This window comes from Notechis scutatus, chromosome 6 (assembly GCF_049901735.1).
Source record: "Notechis scutatus isolate UNSWTSFEM ecotype Mainland chromosome 6, rNotScu1.2, whole genome shotgun sequence".
Classification (NCBI taxonomy): Eukaryota; Metazoa; Chordata; class Lepidosauria; order Squamata; family Elapidae; genus Notechis; species Notechis scutatus.
Window position 1 is genome coordinate 10,642,971 of NC_142014.1, and position 19,706 is coordinate 10,662,676.

The 19,706-nt window shown below is 39.1% G+C and overlaps 1 protein-coding gene across 1 annotated transcript in view; it reads left to right on the forward strand.

Annotated features, from left to right (window-relative positions):
* KCND2 (potassium voltage-gated channel subfamily D member 2) overlaps positions 1 to 19,706 on the forward strand; it is a 307,066-nt gene that overhangs the window by 273,126 nt on the left and 14,234 nt on the right. The window contains exon 3 of the mRNA XM_087969353.1: positions 10,635 to 10,797. Coding sequence (XP_087825479.1) covers positions 10,635 to 10,797 — 163 coding nt within the window. The remainder of the gene's footprint in view (positions 1 to 10,634; positions 10,798 to 19,706) is intronic.

Below are 19,706 nucleotides of genomic sequence, written 5' to 3' on the forward strand. Positions count from 1 at the left end.
TACCCTCTGATTGGCCTCAGCCCCCATCTATTCGCTGCCTCCCAAGTCCCAGCTGATTGGCTGGGCCTTCTTTTGTTGCCCTGCACAGGAGAACGGAGCTGGAAAGCAGGTTAGTGGGATGGGAGGGAATGGAGATTTTGCAGTATCCTTCCCCTGCCACGCCCACCAAGCCACACAATGCCCATCAAGCCACACCCACAGAACCAGTAGTAAAAAAATTTGAATCCCACCGCTGCTCCTAGGCTCATGTGATTGCCATCCCAGCTGGCTTTCAAAAAGAAAGTGAAGCTTAACAACTACATGACTCACTTAGCATCTGTAGTAATTCACTTAACCATGACAAAATAGTTCATAAAATCAGGTGCAACTCACTTTAAAAGCACTGTTTTACTGTTTCCATTTTACTGTCATAAGCTACCTGGAGAGTCACCCAACGTGAAATGGGCTGCAATAAATTTAACAAATAATAATATGATATCTATTGACCAGAAATATAACTGTTTAAAATATGGATCTATATTTAAATATAGAGGCAATTCTTCTGAATTTTTCTTCTTGCCCAAGTGAGTCTGTGAAGATGGGCTCCAGCATGAGTCCAAAAGCTTGGAAGAGTACATTTCTGGTCCTGGTGACTGACCCAAATTCAGTCTTTGAATATAGTTCTTAGTGCTTTAAATCCACAATTATAATAAATTCAAAATTAGTACCTATTTATTTACTTTCAATACTCCATCTTTGGCAAAATTTCACCAGAAATCAACCAGGCTCAATCCCTTTTGCAGCAACCGGTTATGTGAGTTCCTTTTCATGCCTGGAGCAGAGATTATATATCTGGAAACATTACCTCAGCTTTAATAGAAATCTGTAAAATTGTACAATGGATTTGTTTGCAGCTGTTATCTTGATTTAAGTTTGCATTTTCAAATGAAAGGAACAGACTTGAATATTGGGCCCTATCTAACAATATGAAATTCAGCATAGGAAAAAAAGTCTTACACTTAGTCAAGAAAAACCAAAACACGTACAGTACAGATTAGGTGAAACCTGGCTTAACTCTGAAAGGGTTCTTGGAGTCCTAGTGGACAATCAGTTAAATATGAGCCACCAGTGTGTGGCAGCAACCAAAAAGGCCAATGCAATCCTTACTTGCATAAACAGAGGGATTGAATCAAGATCACTTGGGGTACTAGTACTGCTCTGTAAAGAGTTAGTAAGGCCCTAGAATGTTGCATCCAGTTTTGGTTACCACATAATAAAAAAAGATGTTGAAACTCTAGCAAGAATGCAGAGAAGAGCAACAAAAATTATTAGGGGGCTGGAGGCTAAAACATATGAATAACAGTTATAAGAACTGGGCATGGCTCATCTAGTGAAGAGAAGGACTGGGGGTGACATGATAGCAGTGTTCTAATATTTAGGGGCTATCACAGAAAAGAGGGGAACAACCTATTTTCCAAAACACCCAAAGACCAGACATGGAACAACACAGTGGTGGGATTCAAAAATTTTTACTACTGGTTCTGTGGGCATCCTTGGTGGGCGTGTCGTGGCTTGGTCAGTGTGCTGTGCCTTGGTGGGCATAGCAGGGGAAGGATACTGTAAAATCTCCATTCTCACCCCATTCCTGGGGGAAGGATACTGTAAAATCCCCATTCCCTCTCCATCCCACTAACATGCATTCCAGTTCCATTCTCCTGTGCAGGACAACAAAAGAAGACCTGGCCGATCAGCTGGGACTCAGGAGGCAGCGAATAGATGAGGGTGGGGCCAGTCAGAGGTGATATTTGCCAATTCTCCAAACTTCTCAAAACGTCCGCTACCGTTTTTCCAGAACTGGTCGGAACCTGCTGAATACCACGCAGGGCGTTGGGCTGCAAGGTCCCTTCCAACTCTGTTATTTTAAAGTTTAGAATAATACAAAGCGAAGTTTATCAGCCTGGGCAAAACTCTTTCAGTCTGTTTTCCTGAATATTACTAAAACTTCTCCCCAGAAAATGAAAATAGATTATACATAACTATTGCCTGAGATAAGAGTTATTCAGGAGAAGAGAGTAGTGCAGCTGATGTGTGGAGGTCTTTTTTCAGTCACCATCAAATTGTAATCTATTCGTTTATAAACTGGATGTATTGACAGTAGGGCCAATGGGTTGAATCTAATCAAGTACAGTACAGCATTATACACTGGTGACAGTATGAATCTGATGTGGTGGTATCTTCTCTTCTGTTTTGTGTAATCAGAAAGTATCAAGCTTGGTAGAGTCATGAATGTTTTATTATTTCACCTTTAAACAATATTTTTCTCATAAACCTTGTATTGGAACATTGTTTAGTGGACTTTGGGTGTAACATATAAAATTTTCATCTGGACATACCACCCCAAAACAGGCATGTCCACTACTTCCTAGACACAGCACTGCAAAAATACAGAATAAGCCACTCACATAAAATGGCTATGGTTTGCATCAATTTTCATCACTGATACCGTGACACGATTATACAATGAAGTAAATCATTGCAATGACATACTTTGTCATTTAACAACTATTTGGCAAGAATGGAGGGCTTTTGTGTGTGTGTGTGTGATTTTGTTGTTGTTGTTGTTGGTTTGAACCAAGGTCATAAAATCACGAGGGTTGTTTTGCCTTGTAATTCTCTTCTCATATATCAAAAACAGAGAAGCAGATATAAAGCCTGGTGAAGTGAAAGGAGAGAAAATAAATATTGTTTATGTGTTTCACATTTGAACTGATACACAGCGCCATTTTAAACAGCCAACTCACCTGGTGCTTGTAAAACAATTCATTCTCTCAGTTTGTGATCTTGACTGGGATTCCACCAGCTACTGTCTTTACATTTGCCAACACACCACTACAACAGACATATCAGCCATGAAAAACAAAGAAATATGGATTCTGCATTTTAACTGAACAGTGAAAAAATCACTGTGGTTATAAACTATACAAACTCCCATTTTAATATCCTATATCAAGTACCTTCAATGCATCTTACGACATTCTGTTCTGAGCTGAAACTATAGCCTTCACCATAATGTCTGATTTTGCAAGATGCCATCGGGAAACATAATACATTCTTCCTAATTAATTCAATTCAATTTTATTTATGGCCAAAAGGCTCTAAAGCACTTCCTAACCATATTGATGCTTCTTTTCTGACTCCCCAAAGAGTCCCCATAGAGTCAACCAATCTAATGTTGTCCCACAACCTTTTTGAAGATTAGTGGTGTGTACACGCAATGAACAATTTCTATAAGCAAGGCCTCTTGGACGTTTTTCCATTAAGGAGATAACGAAGGAAGGCAAGATGATACACAGCCTTCTCTGATCATTTGTGTCAGCTGTTTCTTGACTTATTTCTCTTTGATCTGTGCAGAATAGAAGTAAACTAGTCCCACATGATTACTGCAGGGCAGCAAAAGCCTCAGGAGAAACACAATTCTGAAGATTGTTAGGTTTTATACAAGTATTATGGGTCTGTCAATAATGAACCAGTCAGACCTTTTTCTCATGTTCATTGCCATAGTATTTATGAGTTATTGCAGAGATTATCACAACAGACGACCAATATGGCCACTGAAACAATGACCCAAGAAATCTGGGAAATAACTTATTTGACATAGGGGGAAAATACTTCCTACACTATAATTTTTCCTAATCACAAAAATAGGCAAGGCAGTCTTACAGGAATCCAAGGCATGCACATGTGCATACACCATCCTTGCTTACCTTTGTGTACAGAGCTATATAGACATTAATGCTAACAGTGTAATAGATACAAAAAGAAAAAGAAACTCATTATAAGTTATCAGTAATGTAATGGGATATTTACTTACCTGCCGAAACCAGGCTTTCAAAAAGAGACTAGAGAACCATTTGTCTCATACATTATGAGACAAGAGATTGGACCAAAAGACCTCCAAGGTCCCTTATTATTCTATGTTCAAGATATGTGCAACTTTATATTTTGTTCTGCAAGTCCCATCATGTCTGACTCATAACAGTTGAATCTTATTTAGTTGAGTATCTTGTTACAACATTTATTGAGGGATCAAATAAGCAGAAGACAAGACTAATCTAGGCATTTTTTCTCAAACTTGATTTAAGTTAAGTTAACCTTCAATTCCTGAAGTCACCAGCCACAGGAATCTCAAACTATGTGTCTCTTCTAGAAATCAAGACCAGTTTGAACAGGGTGCAGTTTGGTAGGGGGAACCTATCCATGTTACATCCCGGAGTGTAATCACTGTCACAATTCCCTGGTCAAAATAACTGTTGACTTGTCTAAGCCAGGGGGTCAAACTCACTTCGTCACAGCAGCGTCACGTGACGTATTGCGGCTTTTTCCTCCCTTTGCTAAACCAGGCGTGGGCATGGCCAGCACATGATGCATCTGGCCCACAGGCCAGGGTTTAACAACCCTGGTCTAAGCAGAACAAATAAGAATGCTTGGAGTATGGTCTGGCAGGACTCAAGCTTTGCCTGTGCAAGCCTCATTCAACAAAACAACAATCCAACCAAAGCTGGATTGCTGTTAGAATTTGCTCCTGCTCTGCCTGGACATATAGTCAGGATTCTATAGCTGTTGCTATTAAGAGCAAGATACCTACTATTAAGAGCAAGAAGTTCCATTAAGTTCAGCGGCATTTATTTCAGATGTACGTTATTGTGTTGTATTGTACTACTCTTGAATTTACCATGCATTTGACAGAGTTAGTTTTGTTGCTAACTCATTAAATGTTTTTGTTATAACTGTAGCTGTATAGTATCTACAATATTTCATTGTGATATGATCTACTTGTTTCCTGGGAGAAAAATTAATTTTCTATCTTTTTTTATTCAGCAAGAAAGCAAGACATTCCATAAGTTACATAAAATAACAGAAAATGCCAAAAAAAGTTTAGAAAAGCAAAACTCTGTGTCACCCTCATTTTCAATACAAAAATAAATCCATAAGAGCTCTCTACATATATATTTACATCAAGTGTGATATGCACAAGAACAATGCTGGCTTGTTTTGAAATGAAAAGTACAACTAGCTCAAATTAGAAAGCTTCACTGTTGAAACATATGTGCACATCTGTGATTCTTCTAAAGACTCCCTATTTAATATTAACTGGTGGCATTTTAAATAATCCATTGTGAGGTTCATTGCTGAAATGAATAATTAATTAGCACTTTCTTTCCCACCAAGTTTAGTCTCCAAGCAGTTTGGGAATTATTGAAAACTGCTCCCTAACAATTTGCCCCACTCTTCTTAGATAAGCAGCCTGTTTTGCAATTGTCAAATATAATTTAACAGTTCTGTAATATCATTTCATGTTTGTTCCACAGGGTCAACCATTCCCATTCTTCACTAATGGTCTTTTTTTTTTAAAGCCACTTTAAAAAAAGCAAGGGTCGTCGGGGAAGCATTCAGTCAGTTGTTTGATTTGGCTTTTCATTTTTATTCTTAATATGCAGTGAAGCTTGCTCAATGTTATGGATTAATTGTTTGACTACCAGTGAATCAATTTGTGGAATGTTTTATTCATTTTTGAAGAAAGGATTTTTACATGAAAACATTTCTGCATTGAATTGAAATAGCGTATACTGGTTCTTAACAATAGAGCCAAAAAAAAAAAAAAATCAAGAAAACTCAAAGGTTAAATTGTCTTAGAATAACACACAACTTCAAAATTTCTCACTCTTTTGGCTATTGTGGTTTCTTTTCAATCTAATATAAACCAGAGAATATCATCATCCAATTTTATCAATACTACAAAAACAAGTATAGATATCTTGAATGTGTCTTTTCTCCAGCAATATGTCTGTTTAAAACTTGCTTGGGTTTAGTTTTATGGTTCAAATGTAGATATTCCTTTTTACATCATTACTCATTTACTCTTTGGTTGACCCATCTAATAGTTGACTATAAAAGGGAGCTAACAGGCTGTTGCCTGTCCGCAAAGCTGCTCATTAGCCTAGCAGCTGCTATTAGTTAACCATAGCACAAATAAACAAGTTAGCAAATGTTTATCTCTGGTCACCTCCATTCTTCACCCGCCAAACTTTAATATCTTTTATTTTTTTGAAAAGGCTAAGTCTTAATCTGAGGCTCTGAAATATGGTGTTAGCTTTCTTTTTTCTCACCCACAAGTTGGCAAGTTCTGCCTTAATTTATCAGGCCAAATCTCCTCGAATAGAAGGAGATGTTGAATATATTTCAGTATATGTATGACACAGAATCATCTCTTGCATCGAGCTTGCAGGGTTGAATTCACATCTGTTTCTCATCTCTTGAGAAGCTTACCCTGTTATATTGGCAAAACACTGCAGGATAGGCTTGTTAAAATGAATTTATTTTCAACACCAGTGGAGGGTTGTTGTTTTTTGTGTCTGCGTAGATGACCACCAAAAGCTTCTTGCAATTATTTCCTGTTGTCAACATATTCTTGGTTTTTTGGTTCTACCTTTGTTATGTAGTTTTACTTATTGTAATGTAATTTAAGTTCTATAGAAATGAACTAATATGAGCAAACCACCAATTGCTGTCCACAAAAATTATCCATGGTGCATTCATAAGCAAATATCTGCATAGTCAAACATATTCTCCATCATGCTTCCTGGCAAAAGCCTGCAAACAGTTCGTTAGATAAAGTAGGTAGGCTGGTAGAATACTGGTAGGTATTCATTACATGAATAAAAGAGATGACACCTCCCGCCTACCAGCCATTTGGAAACCCGCCCTCATGAACAGACGAGTACCTAACATGAAGAATGACACCAGACCCACACCCACCAGGGCCACACAAGATGCCACCACCACACTTCCACGTAAAAAGCAGACTCACACCCACACAGAAGATGAGACATGACCACGGACCAGAAGCCGCACTGCAGCTGCATCACTACCCACTTCAAACCCCTCCGAGCCATACATGAAGTGAACTGACCCCCACCATGAAGATGCGGCACGACCACGAATTCGAAGCCAAACAGCAAGATCACAGCTCACCAGCTCAAATCCCCCAGCAACTAAGACTAACCTGAGCACAACCAAGCCCCCACCTGAACAGAACACACCTCCAGCCAATCAGAACACAGCCAACCCCCAACCAATCAGAACACAGCCAAAACCCCAACCAATGAGAACACACCCCCACCCAATCAGAACACAGCCAAGCCCCCACCCAATCAAGTCACACCCCCACTAGCAGTTAAAAGGAAGAAGCAGCTGCAAGCTCACATCACTCTGAGAAGCACAGAGCGGAAGACACAAGCCTGAAGATGATGAATGAGACTTCATCGAAACGTTGCCTAGATACTTCCAATCTTACACGGGAGAAACCCGAATAACCAAAGATCCCACACATACATACATACATACATACATACATACATACATACATACATATATATATATATATATATATATATATATATATATATATATATATATGGACATGACTATGACTTCAGTCACATAATTATGACTGACATTTGACTTTTTTGCCCTTCTTGCCAACAGCACAAGTCCAATTCATTTTGCTGTTTAAATTACCACAAGACACATCACAATTGTCTATAGTTACCAAGCCCTGAGATACCTTTGTGAATTCTTCAAATAGTAAGTGCTTTATTTTCAGAGAAGAGTAATTCTGATTAGTTATTTGTTCTCTCTTTTCATTTTCTTCCACTATCTGATTTTTCCCATTCTCATTCATTTATCAGGGACTTGATTATAACTACCTACAGTTTTCATCTTTTGTATGCATTAATAAGAAATGACCTTGTTTTTCAAAAGGAGTACTGTCAGGTTAAATGGCCTTCTATTTATTTTATTTTTCCAATCTCTGTAATCCCTTTTTTATATGTGATAAACAAGAAAAAATATTGAATCATCTTTTTTTTTCTTTGACATGCATATAGCTTTCATGAAGAAAATATAATTGAATTAGAATGGAGGATATTTTTTAAGTATGTGTCATGTGGTATTAAACACAAAATATTGATTTTCTTGTTTTAGTTATCTTCTAGTGGTACTTTATGTCCCCTGGTGGAATTCCTGATTACTGCAATTTGTTAATTCTGTGCTTTAGCTGTATGACTTTTCAAATGCATTCTTAACACTTATTCAAGCAGAAATTTAAATGTGTGTTTGTGGCATTCATGACAGACATATTTAACTTTCAAAATAAAGAAAAAAATCTTATTTTTTTTTACATGTGAGCCACATGTGACACACACATAAAAAGGGATGGGTTTCACTCAGCTGCCACTTTGACTTTTTAAATCACTGTTCATCAGAGGCTTCTAAGAATATTCTTTTTTCTGTTCAATGAAAATGAAGTTTTACTTCTGTGAAAAGAACTGTGCCTGAGTAGAAACAAAATCCTCTGTATAAAGTATTTTCAGTGTTCTGAAGGAACAGTGATTTGTGAGGAGGTGGATCCCCAGAGTTCCAGAGGAGTAAAGGGGCAACTCTGCTCAGATATTATGTGTGAGAGAAAGAAGGTGAAAACATCTCGTCCCTAGTAATTCAGAATAATTGTAGATGGAGGTAGTTGAGTTCTCAGTCTGGAAAGATTTTGTCAATTAATATAGAACAATAAATAACTCAGCTTGGAATAATTTTCATGTGTCTGTCTTAGGTTTGGGGCCTGATACCTGTATTAACAATATAGTTGTTATTCTTCAAATTCAACTAGAAAACAAAAATGTCATTAGCTTAGCACTAAGGCAAGGCATAAGTTTTATACTTCAGTTATGGCATCAAAAGATACTTTTAAGTTTCCTCAATGACCATTATATCCGCAATGGTATAGGGCGCCTTCCTCCTATGCAATTGGAGAGGCTATTTCCATGTGGGTTTCTCCCTTGTCAGATTGGAATATCTGCCTTTATTTGGGATCTGTACAGAAATTTATCTTAATTTGAGTATAGAACTGATATGTTGTATTATCCTGAATTGTTATTGCAATGACACAAATTATTATTGTCATGAAATACATTTTAGTCAATTAAGCAACATGCTGCTACACTTCATCAATAGATTTTTGGGAAGAAGGATGGCACTAATAATATGATTCAAAGTATTTCTAGAGCAATAATAAAGGGTGGAAGAAGAATGCAGCTGATGATTTTTCACATGACATTTTATTCTTCGCATGCAGTAATTTGAAGAGTCCCAAATTTAATTAAGGTAGCATTGAAATTCAACCAAACTGTAATGTTCATGGGATAATCTTGAGCATCTACTACCTCGCCTGCAAGCCTGCTTGTTTGAGTTCTGTTTTTATTTTGTACAAGTGATACATAACAGTAATAAATGGAATTAGATACAGATATTTTACAGTGATGAAAACATACTGAGTCATACTATTGGTTTAGCTATAGTTCAGTAATGTTCATGTTAACTAAACGTTTCTCCAGGGTTTGAAACGAAGGTCTTTTCCAGCCTTCTTAGACATATTAGGAATCATTGAGGTGAATCTCCAATTTATGAAGAGCTAGTCGCTGATGTAAGAAAGATGATGATGATGATGATGATGATGATGAAGAAGATGAAGAAGATGATGATGATGATGATGATGATGATGATAGATGGAAGAAATCTCTTGATCACTTCAAACATCTTTTTACAGATTGCATCTCATGAATTTAAAAAGCCAGACTAAAACTTTTCAAAATAGAAAATGGAACAGATCTACCCAATCCACTTATTATTTTGAATAAAGATGCTCTGTTTAATTATCAGCAGTTTATGACACTCTAATTTACCATTATGCAGATATTTCCATTCTAAAGTCACAGAGTTACTGGCTGGCATCATACGCTGCGCAGCATTCCTGTCCCTTCATTCCTTTTTACAAAGAAAATGAATTTTGTTTGTTTTCCTTGAATTTTGTTTCAGTTAATACAACTGTATGATCCATTTTTTGGGTTAATGAATGAGAGAAAACATGTTTCCTTTACCCATTTATCTGCACCAGCCTTCCTTTATTTACAGGAAGCCCTTATTTATTTTCAAAGAGTTGCATTCAACGGTAACTTTTTGTAGGGAAAAAATATTTCTGGATGGCAAGGGAACAGATTTTTAACAAGATGCTCCAATTTAATCCAACTTCCAATGCCCCCAGAACAACTGTTCTAGAACAGTGGTTCTCAACCTTTTCTTCACCATGGATCCCACACCCCCAAATAGTTTTGTGTCCATGGACCATGACGGAGGACCCCCAAGACTTAACTCTAGATTTAAATCATAAGATTTCTTCAAGCCTTTGTGCACCCCCTGTGACAACCTCGCAGCACCCCATAATCTGCAGACCACAGGTTGAGAACCACTGTTCTAGAAGATTAAAAAGAAAAAGGACTGATTCACCATATGCATCGCTCCAAGGATTAGATGCAACCAGATCTCAATAACTGAAATGTGATCACCATATTTTTCGATATCCTCCCCTTCCTTACCATTAAAGACACACTGAATGTATATAAATTGATGCGTGGACTAGCAATACTAGGATCTCTTCTCAAAAACAATACAAGGCTTGTTCACACAGTGGAATGATACTGTTAAGTCCTTAACTGGCAAATTATAGCTTGTATGTTTAAGCAGACTTTTGTTTTTTACCCCAGGTATGGTGACATGGTGCCGAAGACAATAGCTGGGAAGATATTTGGTTCCATTTGTTCTCTCAGCGGGGTCTTAGTCATTGCTCTTCCAGTTCCAGTCATTGTCTCCAACTTCAGTCGCATCTATCATCAGAACCAACGAGCTGATAAGCGCAGGGCACAAAAGGTGCGCTCCTTCTGTCCATTGTAGATATGGAATGTATATTGTTTCTATGCAAACTATGTATCTGAAACCACTTTTAAGATTCTCTTCCCAAAGAATTAACTGGTTAAGTTGATTGGCTAGTTCTGAGGTCTCCAATCTTAGCAACTTTAAGATTTGTGGACTTCAACTCCCAGAATTCCTCAGCCAGCAAATCCTGGGAGTTGAAGTCCTTAAGTCTTAAATTTGCTAAGGTTGGAGAGCCCTGGGCTAGTTAATTCATTTAACAATTAATTTTAAAACACAACATCCTAAATTTGTGGGTGAAAATACTTCTGCATGTGTTGTGATTCAGAATGTCTTTGAGTGGGATTCCACAGCAGGTTAAAAAGGAGTTGGTTTTGGTGAATGTTCTAGAAATCTGTTCTAGCAAGTTGCTGAATGTCTTGATCTGTGTGAGAGATTGTACAGATGGCATTATGAATTTGAGGCTTGATTATCCAACTTTACGTGCTATGAACTGTATACTAGTAGAAGGGCAATTTAGAATCTGACTCATAATGATTAAATGTTATATTAAATTGAATGAAGGATTCAATGAAACCACAGTATAAACCGGCAGTTTTCAGACTCTGTGCTTTGGTGCAGTAGAAAAGTCTGACAGGGATATTTTAATAGAAAAGAAAGGACTAGAAACTTGAGGAAAAGAGGACTTAATTGTATGATTAAAGCAGATTTTTATATAAATATGATTTATTTAAAATAATATATTGGTTCCATAAGATATTGCTTTCATGTATTACTCACTTCCCTTTTTTAATTTTAGGGGCAGGAAGATTTCCTTGTTCATTCATTAATTCATTCAATTTATATCTCACATTTGTGATGCTGGGCAGCTCATAGAGTTAAAAAAAACAAAATAACACAAAAAATAAACAAAATACAAAAATAACTCCTAAAACAAAAGGGAAAACCTAATTGAAACAAAAATTAAAACAAAAATATATATAAAAATCAGGCAAAGGCAAGTTGTAGATTAATTAGTGAATCTAGCAGGCTCCAAATCATAATCCAGATCCCCAGGCCCATTGACACAAATATGTGTTTAGACCCTTTCAAAAGACAAGCAGTGTTGGAGCCAGCCTGAAGGTGCTATGGCAGAAAATGTTTTTCCCTTGGGTCATCAGATGACACCTCTTAATCAAAAGGTTCTATACCATTCCCCTCCTGCCAGACCTGGGAGACTAGGAAGAGGCAGCCGTCTAAATAATGCAGTCCTGTGTAAGGTTTTATAGATTATTACCAGCACCTTGAGTTTAATTTGGAAGCAAACTCGCAACTGATGCTCTTCACAGGCAAGAGTTACAATGTTTGCTGAACAAGGAGCATGCATAACTTCCTTCACCATTGCATTTTGCGCCATATGAACCTTCTGGATGCTTTCCAAAGGTAACTCCATTTTAGAGTGTGTTACACAAATCCATGTAGGAGGTGCCAAAGCATATGTGAGAGTAGAGCCTCCCAGTCCATGAACATGCCCATCTGACACATCACACAAAACTGAAGAAAAGCTGTCCTGGATAGAACTGTAGCTGCTTTCCAAGCAGGAATTATGAGTCCAAAGGACACCCAGATTATGCACAGGGACTGTCTGGTGCCACCCATCAAACTGCAAAGATGATAAGTTCCCAGAACACCAAAGCCTTAAAACCCCAAACTACTGTATCTTGCTATGGTTGTTCTTTGGCCAACCTGGAATATGAAAATATATTGCCTGTTAAAGTGGTTCTCAACCTGTGGTTCGTGGACCCCTGGGGAGCCGTGATGTCATCACAGGGGTCTGTGAAAGCTTGAAATATGTCATGATTTAAATCTTGAGTTAAATCTTGGGAGTTTGTGGCTGTGATCAATGGCCACAAATAGTATTTAAAGGGGTATGTGATGAAGAAAAGATTGAGACCCACTGGCCTATTGCCTTCAATATTTGATAAGAAAAATGCAGTCTATGCATTTCCAAAAACATATCTCCCTTAAGCAAGATATGAAGATGTAATTCATGGTTAGAATTTCCTAAGCAGCTCTGTAATGGCTGTGCACTCTCAAATACAGTGTAAAAAGAAGAACTTTGTAATAGTAATAAGTAAGGAGCTTGGTTGACATTTTGTTATAAAGAAAAAGCTGAGTGCAGATCATGTTTACATAGCTATTCTTTCAAGAACTCTTTTAAGAACACTTAACATGTTTGAGGACATAAGTAAAAGAAATTCTGATTACATTAATCCTACACATGATTATTTTACTGGGATGTGAAATTAGGGATATTGTGTGATAGGTAGCACACTAGTTTTCTCTCTCTCTCTCTCTCTCTCTCTCTCTCTCTCTCTCTCTCTCTCTCTCTCTCTCTCTCTCTCTCTCATTGCTATGTAGTCTGAGATCTTCCAATATTTTGATCATTGTACTATTTTCCAGAATTGCTGGCATAGATTAGTTATAACCTTTATTGGTTCTTCTTGCTGCCATTTTTCTGAAGATATCCCATCAATCCCTGTACCTTCCAATTGGAGTGCTGATCTAGCCATCTTCTGGCACTAGAAGTTCTTGTAAGTAAGGAATATCTTCTAGATCTAGAGTATTATGGAAGGAAAGATTCAGGGTTGCTGATCTGAGTTATCTCCTTATGAACTGTCTTGCTTCCTTATGGATGTTCCCTAACACCTTAAGGAAACAAAGAACCACACTTGCTTGCAGATCAATAAAAGAGAAATACTGAAGGCATTTCAAATGCTGGGAATATGGATATTTATGGAAAAGAGAAAGAAGACTGCACTGGAGACTGGAGAGAAAACCAGTCATGCATGAAGGAAATGAGACCAAAACACTTGGAGAAAGGAACAAGCTTCTCTGAAATTCTTCATTAACTATCCATCTATTATCTTTGTTTACTTGACAATTTCCATTACTTCTGACATCCAATCTTGTATTTCTTGATCCTTGGCAGTCTCTTTTCACATTCATACTTAACAACTTCTTTAGTTTATCCAGTTTTTCTAGTTCTCTATCAACAAGGTTCAGGATTCTGATGTGCTCCTTCAAAATTATGAGTTTATGTTCAAGATCATAACATGGAAAGTGGTTGGCTTTGTTCTTCCACTTTACCTTGAACTGGAATTTTCCCATAAGCAGTTTATGATCTGCTCCAAAGTCAGCCATGTACTTGCTGAAATAAGTGAGCTTTTTCACTTCCTTGTGCCAGTAATATAGTCAAATTGATTTCTGGATACTCCATTTAAAGATGTATACATTGTTTTGTTTTTGAAAGACTGTGTTAACAATGAAGAAAGCACTGATGTATAAAAATGGATCAGTCATTCTCTGGTTTCATTTTGGTTTCCTAGTGCATATTTTTCTCATTAATATTTCCAGTGTTGGCATTCCTGTCTCCAGCCACAAGTAACACATTCAGATTTTGTACATAAAACTCCTCTTTTTCTATAGAATTGGCTGGAGCATAATTTTGGACAATTGTCACATTTAAGAGTTGTCCGTGAACTCTGTCATTGATTGCACTGTAGTCAAATATTCTTGTCATATCCTCCCTAATTATGAAAGTAATGCAATTCCTTCTTGGTTTTTAATGTCCAGAATAATCAATAGTGTAATACTTCTGACTTAAAATATCCAATTACAATGTATAAAAATGCACTGATACCTGAGATATCAATGTGTATTGATTCATTTAAATTTTCACTGTGTTGAGTGAAATTATCTTTTTGCATTTTCTGAGCATCCAAGTAAAGCTAACTGTGTGTAATCCTTAGCAACAGGGCCAACTTCACATGCATAGCTAAAAGTATAAATATAGTGACTGCTCCATGAAGGAGCTGCTTTTCTGTTTTAAAGAGAAGTTAGTTTTGGCATTTTTGATATGATCAAAGGTTCACAAAGGTACGCAATCTTAGGTCTTTCATCCAGAAACAATAAGATTAGCCACCTTCATACAGAATCAACATTATTCTGATTAAGGGAGACCATCATGGCGAAGAGAAATGGTTTGTCCAGTAGCATTTCCATCCCATGTTCTACATATGACTGAAAATACAGAGGTGGGGGAGGGAGAGAGAGAGCAGGAGAGAGTGGGAAAGAGGGAGGAAGGGAGAGAGTGGGAGAGAGAGAGAGAGAGACAGAGACAGAGACAGAGACAGAGGGGGAGAGTGAGGGAGGGAGACGGAGTGAGAGAGGGAGAGAGGAGAGAGGGAGGGAGGAGAGAAAGGGAGAGAGGGAGAGAGAGAGGAGAGGGAGAGAGAGAGGAGAGGGAGAGAGAGGAGAGAGAGAGGGAGGGAGAGAGGAGAGAGTGTGTGTGTGCTATCTGGGAAAAGCATGTTACATCGAAGCTTAAACCCTTTCAGTGCCCCTGACAAAAAGACCAAGATGGCAGGTGCTAACGAAGAAATAATGAAGTTATTTTCATTCTCAGACTATATACCAAAACTATCCATTTTCCAGCTGGCAGCTCTTGGGCACTAAGCATATTAAATCACCCCAGTAAATTCTGTCAAAAGCAGCTGAATATGAACATTAACTGATAAGGCCAATTTGGCAGTCAGTCCTATGATTAGTTGGGTAGTGGCAGCACACAAAAAGACCAATAGGAGGAATAATTTCAGCAGAAACTAAGTGATATTTACTAAGCATAAATTTGTTTGGAAATTTGCTTAGAACAAATTGCCCACAGATTGCACCCACCAATAATATAATACATTGCAAAAATTTCATATTGCGTAGGGCTGTCTACCAGTGGTGGGATTCAAAAATTTTTACTACTAGTTCTGTAGGCATGGCTTGATGGGTGTGGCAGGGGAAGGTTACTGCAAAATCCCCATTTCCTCCCCACCCCACTAACCTGCTTTCCAGCTCCGTTGTCCTGTGCAGGGCAACAAAAGAAGACCCAGCCGATCAGCTGGGACTCGGGAGGCAGAGAATAGATGGGGGCGGGGCCAGTCAGAGGTGGGATTGACCGGTTCTTTGAACTACTCAAAATTTCTGCTACCGGTTCTCCAGAACGGGTCAGAACCTGATGAATACCACCTCTGCTCTCTACCATAGAGGGTCTATTAGAAATTTTTTTCCCCAAACTGAATCATATTCTCTTTTGTGATGTCATTGATCATTGACACCTTCCTCTTTTGAACATCAGTGTGCACACATCCTCCTATAAACAGTGGGGTGATCAAAACTTGACTCTATATGAAGATGTTTTGGTTTGGGCAGGGGAAACAGGTTGAGGCAAAACTACCTGATTTGGAGAAGACATAGCTCCCACATGACAGGACCTGGCTATTTGACGGACTGTCTGTTCTGTAGTGGCAGACAGTCCTGTGCATTCTGACAAAGTTGGCTTGTTTCAGGTCCAATCAATCAATTAAACAATGCCATCTAGTAGGATGCAAGAAGCAAATCTTTGCCATCCCAGCAGTCAGCACTGGAACAGCCTGCTTGCAGATTTTTAACAGCTGTATTTTTTTTTCCAGGCCTTGGATTGGTGTGTTGGTAGGCTCCTTTTGAGTTGGGACAGATGTGGTTGGAAATTATATTGTCCCTCTGATTATGATTGTTTTTATATAATATTCTTTCTTTCTAACTTGCAAAAACACTCGGAGTTGCCCAGAGTTGTTTTGAAGTTATTGAATCTAGGAATTCAATAAATAAATAAGACATTCAATAAAACATCCAGCTGCCACAAACTGGGCAAAAACTTCCAGCATGTTATGTTGTCTGGTAAGACCTGTCTTATATTTAATGCCTCCAGTTCACAATGGGTTAAGTATATCCAGGCGGATCGAGATTATTATGAAACATGAGATGCTTTTGAACGTTTCTTAATAGCAGTATGCAGTGGGACATATATGTATTCACTGAAAGACAGAGAATGAATACATTACCCCAGGGGTCCCCAACCACGGTCCACGGACCGGTACCGGTCCGTGGAACAAGTCCTACCGGGCCGCTGGTTTGCTGGCGCCGCCATCTTTTTTTGATGAAAAAGTGCTTCCGGTGAGCTTTCTACCCGGAAAAGCTCACCGGAAGCACTTTTTCATCAAAAAAAGATGGCGGCGCCCAGCTAATGCCGGTACCGGGCCGCGCCATAAAAAAGGTTGGGGATACCGGGCCGCGGCATAAGAAAGGTTGGGGATCACTGCATTACCTGATAGGCAAGTAACCTCAAATGCCAACGTGTCTTGCCAAATCTTATATTGGATTGTGTAAAAAGTTTTTATAGATTCACAGGCTTGGATATCATTAAACTCTAGGGAGCTGCAGTGTGCAGCGATTGCATTCATGATAATGATCTAACCCAGTGGTTCCCAAACTTTTTCAGTCCACCGCCCCCTTGGTGCTACAAAGTCATCCTCAATGCCCCCCACCCAGGGGCAGCATTCAAATTTCTGTGGGCGTGACCTAATTTGAGGGTGTGGTTTGCTGGTAATGTGACTGGGTGGGTGTGGCTTGCTGGTCACGTGACTGGGTGGGTGTGGCTTGCTGATCAGGTGACTGGGTGGGCATGGTTTGATGACTGGCAAACCAAATACAAGTGGTCCTCACTTAATGGCCGGTTGCTTAGCAAGTGTTCTAATTTATGACTGGCCTCCCCAGAATGACTTGACCTGTTTTTGGAGTTTTGACAGCCATGCACACACATACACACACACTCCCTTCTAACCCTGCTGGAGCAGGTAATTGAACTAGAATTAGCAAAGCATCTCTGATTAGATTCTAGTAGTGAATAAAATCTAATCAGAGATGCTTTGCCGATTCTTGTTGTTTTGTTTTATTTGTATTTCTTTATTTTATGTTGCTGAATTGCATTGACATGTGTGTCCCTTCTTGTGCACAACCCAGAAGCTTTTGTGATTCTTTGCAGCAAAAATTACCGACCTCTGGCTTTGCTCTACTTTTCAAACGTGCCATGCCGGCACTGCCGTGTTCTAGGTGCCAGCCCCGCAGGTCCACCCCATTGAGCCCGCTGCACTGGAGGGACCTGCCCAAGCAAATCCAAGTGGAGCAGTGCACCAAATCAATGGAGTGAGCAGGGGAGAGGAAAAGAGAGAGAGAGAAAAGAAAGAGAGAAATAGAGAAGGATGAAAAGAAAGAGAAAAGGAAAAGAAAGAAAAAGGAACAAAGAAAGAGGGGGGAGGGAGAGAGAGAGAAAGAGAGAGAGAAAGACCTGATGCATCAGACTGAAATGAGGCCTAGTTTAGAGGCCCTTTTCCACATTGAAACATCTTTGGCTTCTGTTAATTAAAGGTTTTGTGGACAAAACATGGCCAAGACTATCAGCTCTCACATTTTGTTGAGGCATTAAACAGGATCCATTGGACCAGATCTCCACCCTAAAAAATTACTTTTCCCCAATGTATTACTGTGCCAATTCTGAAGAACGCAAAACCAAAATATACTGGTAAATTACAAGGAGAACACACACAAACACATGTACTCCCTTCTAACCCTGCTGGAGCAGGTGATTGGACTAGAATAGATATCTCATTATCTTTCTCCTCCCTCCCTCTTTCTTTATTTCTTTTTCTTTCTGTCCCTTCCTTCCATCTCCCCCTTTCTTTGTCCCTTTTTCTTTCTTTCCCTTTTCTCTTTCTCTTTTTCCTTCTTTCTTTCTCTCTCTCTCTCTTTCATCTCTCTTTCCCTCTCTCAGGCTCACCCCATTGACTTCGTGCACCGCTCCATTCGGACTTGCTTGGGCAGGTGCCTCCGGTGTAAGGGGCTCAATGGGGTGGACCTGCGGGGCCTCGCCCCAAACGCGGTGGTGACGGGATGTTTGAAAAGGACAACAAAGGCACTCTGGCTTTGCTCTCCTTTCCCGATGCTGTGTTCGGGGTGAGGCCCCGCAGGATCACCCTATTGAGCCCCTTGCACCGGAGCGTGCAAGTCAATGGGGTGATCCTGTGGGGCCTTGCTTCGAACACGGCGGTGGCGGGATTTTTTCCTCACCCCTGAATTGTGTCCTGCGAGGGCCCACCTCCAGCGCCCCCCTGCCAGCACCCTTGCCTATTACTGCCCCCCTACGGCATCCCACCGCCCTCCAGGGGAACCACTGATCTAACCTTTGCTTAAATAAGTGAATCATTTAAGGTTTTCAGAACTGGGTAGACTTGAATGTCCCAATTAGTTAAGAACTAAAAAAACTTAGAAAGTTTAATTTGTGTTTAGCCAGTTTGTCTGCAATTCATCATCACTGGATTTAGTACTAATCTCTAGAGTGACATCCAAAAGACCTGCTCCATTTTCAGCATGACAGCCCTCAAGATAATTGAAAACTGCCATTACTCATCCACTCTTTAAATTCAGCATACCAGGACTTTTAATTGTTTCTCAAATGACATATATTTCAGATCTCTCAATAAGCTAGTTACTGTCCTCTGGATCTATTCCCAGTTTGTCCCTTCTTGAATTGTGACAGCCAATACTAGATATAATGCTACCTGAACTGAGTTAATTAGAATTGAATTATTGCTTCATTTGATATAAACACCATTAGCAGAGTTAAATATTAGTTTCCATAACTGAAGTGGAACTTTCTCTTCCTCTCCTCTTTCTTGCAGCCCCCTATACCTAATCTGATTTTGAGGTTTAGAAACACTGGAGAACAGATTTTGAAAGTATTTGTTAATTTATTATCAGATCTATAAAGCTGCCCAACTCAGTGATCTGGCTCTGGGTGGTAGACAAACATAAAAAGGAAAGCATAAATAAAATACTTAACATTAAAAGTGATACAATATATGAAGGTGAAAATAAAAGTGTCAGGTCCACCATTGTGTCCTGCCATTGTGCTGAGAGGAGATGATGGCATGCTTGGGATTTTTCCGCTTCTGCTGTATGCTTGAGAATTAGGAAGGTGGACTATCTTTGGAGACAGGACA